General features: G+C 34.8%; 1 protein-coding gene across 1 annotated transcript in view; it reads left to right on the top strand.

Annotated features, from left to right (window-relative positions):
• The first annotated feature begins 3,062 nt into the window (after positions 1–3,062).
• Positions 3,063–6,565, top strand: part of TNFAIP6 (TNF alpha induced protein 6) — a 28,031-nt gene continuing 24,528 nt past the window's right edge. The window contains exon 1 of the mRNA XM_043995913.1: positions 3,063–3,217. Within this exon, the coding sequence (XP_043851848.1) occupies positions 3,124–3,217 (94 nt within the window). The 5' untranslated portion in view covers positions 3,063–3,123. The remainder of the gene's footprint in view (positions 3,218–6,565) is intronic.

The following is a 6,565-nucleotide window of genomic DNA, read 5'->3' as shown; positions in this document are numbered from 1 at the left end:
GGGCTCACACTTTATATGTTCTTGGAAGAGTAGGTGTTCCTGAGGGTTGTTAACAATTAATGAGAAAATGAATATTACAATGAGAGGCTGGGCTATATTACCGTGAGGGCCTTTGGGTTTGTGACTTGGATCACCCAAATCTTGGTCAAAGAGACTTATCAATTTCCATATCACCCGGCTGACAAAAGGGAGGATTCACATTTTCCCATATCTGTTTGAACAAACACAATGAGCAGGAATGTACCCATTAGTCTAAGCTGAGAATTTATTTTACTGTCTGATTAAATGTTGGCCTTTGAGAGATTTCCTATACTGGTTGATTTCTCAATGAAGAAGTAGAAAAGGGGAAAAACCTTGGTCTCTATACAAGAGTTAATTGTTGCTACAAGAGACAAACAATTATTTCTCTAATAGTCTAGACTACTCCTAAGAAGATGACTTAGTTCTGGGGCCTACCTGTAGATTCCATTATAATTGGTGGGTGAAAGGTAGTCAGGAGAGAAGTGAAGCCCTGAATTAAACCACACACTCCAGAAGACCATTCATTCAAAAATTCATTCAATAGGCATGTATTACTTACCTGCAATGCACCAGGCATTGGGGATAACACACAAAGTGAAATAGTCCTTGACCTAAAGGAGTTTATGTTTGTTATGGGAGGATAAACAGTATATATACAGATAAATACAATATGTATAAAAAGTAAATCTGGGCAGCTAGGTGGAGCAGTGGATAAAGCACCAGCCTTGGATTCAGGAGTACCTGAATTCAAATGTGGACTCAGACACTTAACACTTACTAGCTGTGTGACCTTGGACAAGTCACTTAACCCCAATTGCCTTACCAAAAAAAAAAAAGAAGTAAATCTAAGGTAATTTTCCAGGGCTGGGGAGGGCACTAACAACTTGGGAATCAAGATGGGCATGCTGTAGGAGCATTTGAGCATTGAGCATTTGTAGCATTTGAGCTGAATCTCAAAGAAAAAACATGAGTTTTAAGAGTCAGGATTGGGAAAAGAGGGCATTTTAGGCAGACAGCTCTGGCAGATAGAATCAAGTGGTGGAATGTTCTGGGGGTGAACAGCCAATCATCTACTTTGCAAGCTTGAGAAGGAAAAGGAAGCTCACATTGTGATGGGCTTCAAATGCCAAACTTGAGGGCTTTGGTTTTTTATCCTAAAAGTACAAGGGAACCACAATAGTTTCTTTAGTAAGATTGTGATGTGATCAGAACTGTACTTTAGTTATTGAGAATTGCAAATATTATTTTACCATATAGAACTAGAAATAGTGTAACCTTATTAAATTTCTTAGTTTTTCTTTCTTGTTTCTTTTTTTTTTTAACCTTTTTTTTTGTTTCACTTAAACCATGTATTTGGAAGTCAAATTTCCCATTCAACTCTGGTCTTTTAATAAAAAAATGCTGGGGGCAGCTAGATGGCACAGTGGATAAAGCACTGGCCCTGGATTCAGGAGGACCTGAGTTCAAATCCGACTTCAGACACTTAACACTTACCAGCTGTATGACCTTGGGCAAGTCACTTAACCCCCATTGCCCTGCAATAAATAAATAAACAAACAAATAAATAAAAGATTATTTTAAAATGCTTTAAATTCCTCTATTTCTTTAAATGTCTATTTCCCCCCAAAAAGATTATATTCAGTCTTGCTGGGCATGTAATTCTTGGTTGTAAACCTAACTCCTTTGCCTTCTGGTATATTATATTCCAAGCCCTGAGATTCTTTAATGTGGAAGCTGCCAAATCCTGTGTAATTCTGATCTAGGTATATCTAAATGTAATCATGTAGAAAATTTACACTATATATGTCATATATGTGTCTCTATGTATATTATATCTATGTTTTATATATGTATAAAATATAATTACATATTGCAAATAAAATAATTTTTTTTTTTAAAAAGAACTGTACAGGGGACAGCTAGATGGTGCAGTGGATAGAGCACCAGCCCTGGAGTCAGGAGTACCTGAGTCTAAATCCGGCCTCAGACACTTAACACTTACTAGCTGTGTGACCCTGGGCAAGTCACTTAACCCCAATTGCCTCACTAAAAAAAAAAAAAAAGAACTGTACTTTAAGAATATCACCTTGAGAAACTGTATGAAAGCTCAATTGGAGAAGGGAAAGATTCAAGGCAGGGAGATTCATTAGCTATGAACTGGATTATCCTCTCCCTTCATTCCAGAATGGAATAAACAAACTGATCTTTTCCTCATCTACATAGGCTTCATAGGAGTGGGTGGTGGCACAGCACAGAGAGTATTTGGCCTGGAATCAGAAAAAACAAAAACAAAAAAAAATCCCGAGTTCAAATTGAGCCTCAGAAAATGACTAACTGTGTGGCCCTGGGCATATAAATTTTTTTGCCTCAATTTCCTCATCTGTCAATTATGAGCACCCACCTCCCAGGGATATTGTGAGATACTTGTAAAAGGTATTTAGCACAGTGCCTGGCACATAGTAGGCACTATATAAATACATACTTATTCCCTCATCAAGCCCATCACTGGAGCAGTGCTTGAAATTAGAGCATGCCTAATTCATATAATTTTGCTTTGAACACTTCTAAATTCTTTGACATGAGAGAGATTGACAAGGTATTACAGTTTTGAAGTAACTGCTTGGATAAATTAAAAAATAAGAGTCCTGATACCAAGATTGATGCATTGAAAATGACATTGGGGCTTTGCTTTTAAAAGTTTGTTATCACCACTGAATCTTAATTCACAGTAATTAGATCTACCATATTCCACCAAGTTAAATAAACTTCTCAATAGTAATAAAATATTTGTCAAATGTGGGGACAAAAGGATATCTGGATGGGCAAGAATTTTCCTATCAATTTTAGAATTTGACCATTATTCTATACTCTCAGTTTTGTACTCCAACGCATATGAGTCAGACTAATAGATTCAGACACTGTCTTAATTGTGTTACGATGCAGCTGCGAACGCAATTGGAGCATGCTTGCTGACCTCACAGCTGAAAAAACTATTTAAAAGATCTGGAAACCAGATGTTCCAGTCAAATTTCAGCAGCTGCTTGAAGAGTTTACCCTGAGTAGCTCCCAAAAGACTGTTATACATTTTCTACAACTGAAGATATGATCGCCTTCATTTATTTCTTTGTTTTGCTGTGGGATGAGGCTCAAGGCTGGGGATTCAAGGATGGAATCTTTCATAACTCCATTTGGCTTGGTAAGAAACTTCATTCATATGCTTTTTGTTAGGAAAACAAAGTCTTATTTTTTACAAACAAACTGTAGAGAAGTGGGGCAAATCAGCAGGCTCTCCCTCAATTCATTTATAGGTGAATCTCTTGCAAAGAAAATGCTACAAAAAAAAAATCTCAATGAGATTTATATTCTGAAACTACAATGTCAGTGAAATATTTTTAAGGCTTTATTTCCCTCCTTTAAAGCTTAGAGGAATAAATTCCCTAGACAAGAAAATAATTGACTTTTGAACACATTTAACACAAATGTTTTGATTATTTTTTCTCCATGTGAATATGTGTGTCATATTTTCAAGAGAAGACCCTAGAAAAGGTTGGAGGAGGTGGGGGAGAATTGTTGTCTGGTATTTTTAAAAACTAATTTGTAGTGATATCTTTTGTTTTCACACTGCCTAAATTTTCCTCTGTATTTTAACTTGCTTCTGATGTAAATGGAAAACATAGTTAGGACTCCAAACTGTAATATACAAAAATCTTTAAAGCATTTTCAACAGTGATAGTATTTTTAAGTTTGATATTTCTCTAAGGGTTTGGTGGGTTGTTTTTTTTTTTTTTTAAGTTTTAACAAATTTACATGTGGTGTATAGAAACAAAGAAAAGGATATCTTTCTGACAGTAATCTGTTTCATTCCTTTTTTTCCCTCTTGGTACACATTTAGATGAGATTTTATCTCATTTATTTAAAAAAGGAATGTGATTTAGCAAAATAAATGTAAAAAGTCAAGGTGAAATGACACTGAACACTAACCAAAAGCCCCCCCCCCAAAAAAAAGCACAACAGAACAAAGACAATATCTCAAATTCTCTGACTACTTCAAAAATTAACTTTTAGATAAAATTCTCCCTAATTCTCAAAATGCAAATAAATGTTTATTACTTTATGCCTACTTTGTCATAATGGAAAGGGTTTGGGTTTTTTGAAGTACAGAAAGGAAATTGGATAAAACGGTACTGAAAATATAGAAATAACAATAGTCATGAAATGTAAGAGGATCAGCTTGGATCTTAGTTTCACACTAGCTAAGCAAGGTCCAGATCATTTTTCCTTTTCAGCATGTGTCATGCTTGTAATAAGAGCCTCAATGAGGATTTCATTACAAAGCCTGACTTATGATGGACAGTCTTGCCTTCTCCCCTTCATTTTTATCCTGTTTCCATGAACCATTTTCTCACTGAACAAATGTTATCCTTTTGCTGGAGTTGGGCTGATATTTATTGCCAGGAAAGCAGCAAATATATACATTTAGTTACATTGTATGTCATCAAGGCTCCTGTTGGAAAATGTGCATGTATTTTAGCCAGAAACAGAATAGCTAACAGTTACTAACATAGCAGAGACTAACTTTGCAGTATTAGTAAATTCTCCAGTATTCCTCCTGTGCCCTAGAATAGAGACTGTTTAAAGGAAGAGGATGTTAATTGTGTGCTTTACAAAAATTTCATATGGGTAGATGGTAATGGTTATGTTCCACAGGAAGAAAAATACACACTAACTCTTTGCCACCCTGGCATTAAAATCCCCACAGAGTTTGGGCTTGTTGTGTTAATATTTGAACTGTAATTTGAAAAAAAAACTCCTAAGATTTCATTATCATTTAAATCTTGTGCTGATTATTAATGAAGAAACATAGTACAAATGATTTAGGATTGATTAGAGTCTAATCAATAATTAAATACAATAAATATTTTTAAATGTAAAAAACCATTCTTATTTTGTAGGCTCTACAAAAACAAGCAGCAAGCTGGATTTGGTCCATGAGCCATAGTTTGCTGACCCCAGGATTAGACTAATATGATTAGAATAACTTCTTAGGAATAGTTGCCTGAAAACTTAAGGGAAAAAAAATTTTTAACATCACACAGAGGGGCAGCTAGGTGGCGCAATGGATAGAGCACCGACCCTGGATTCAGGAGAACCTGAGTTCAAATCTGGCTTCAGACACTTGACACTTACTAGCTGTGTGACCCAGGACAAGTCACTTAATCCTCATTGCCCTGCAAAAAAAAAAACAAAAAACAAAAAACAAAACAAAAAACCAAAACCAAAACAAACAAACAAACATTGCACAAACAGAACATAGAGTTCATTTCATTCATCTTATGGAGTGATTCTCTCTATTAGAATCAAAAGACTTAAGAGGTGAGAGAGACCTCAGTAATCATTTAATCTGTATACATATATTGATGATGATGATGATGATGATGATGATGACAATAACATGGATCTAGGTGGCACAGTGAATAGAATGCTAGACCTGAAATCAGAAAGACTTGAATTCGAATATTACATCATACAGTTACTAGCTGTGTGACCCTGGGCAAGTCAGTTAATCTCTCTCTGTCTCAAGTTTCCTCATCTATAAAATGAGGATAATAATAGCACCTACCTCCCAGGGTTTCCATAAAGATCAAATAGAACATATTTTAAAAGTGCTTTGCAAATTTTACAGTGTTATTAAAAATGATAGGTATTATTATACATATATAGTATTGCTATTTGGTAAAAATGTTAGGCTAATTAGGACTGCCTGAAGAGCAGTCTCAATGTATTTAATAAACACCTAACCTCTCAGACTCAATTTACTCATCACTAAAGTAGGAATAACAACATTTATGCTACTTCCCTCATGTGGTCATTGTGAAAAAAGCACTTTGCAACTTTTAATATATTATATATTTTCTTGTATTAATCTTAAGTGGACTTCATGTATTACTCATAAGACCTTTCAAGCAAATGACAATTTTATCTTGTTCTGACTTTTAAAAGTCAAAATGTAAATTTAATAAGTTATTAAATTATATATTATATATAATAATTTGAGATGTTTTATGGGCCTTGTAAAAGAGGGGTGAAACCCTTGGGATTGTCTGTTTAAAACTGAGATACTCAATAAATTAACAAGTATTTGTTAAATTATTACCACAGCATGTGCTAGGTACTAGAGATACAGAAACCAAAGTGAGATGGCCATTATCCTCAAGGAATTTATAAATGCTTATTAAATACCTACCATGTAGAGATACAAGAAGTAAAATGAAAACCAGTTCCTGCCCTCAAAGAGCTTACAATCTAATGGCAAAGACAAAACATAAAAGAAAACTAAAAAACTAGGAGTGGAGGTTAGTACTGGGGGGCATGGTAGAGTACAAATCTAAGGAATGTTGGGAAATGAAGAATTAACTGGGATATAATATTTATAATGAGGGGAGATTTATGTAGATGAGATGTATTTATAAGTGTATAAGGCTATTTCTACAGAAGTTATTAAGACCTAAACTAGCATGGTTATTTTATAGGTCAGGAAAAGGGG

This window comes from Dromiciops gliroides, chromosome 3 (assembly GCF_019393635.1).
Source record: "Dromiciops gliroides isolate mDroGli1 chromosome 3, mDroGli1.pri, whole genome shotgun sequence".
Classification (NCBI taxonomy): domain Eukaryota; kingdom Metazoa; phylum Chordata; class Mammalia; order Microbiotheria; family Microbiotheriidae; genus Dromiciops; species Dromiciops gliroides.
The sequence above is the reverse complement of the archived record's forward strand: the minus strand, read 5'-3'. Positions and strand labels throughout refer to the sequence as shown.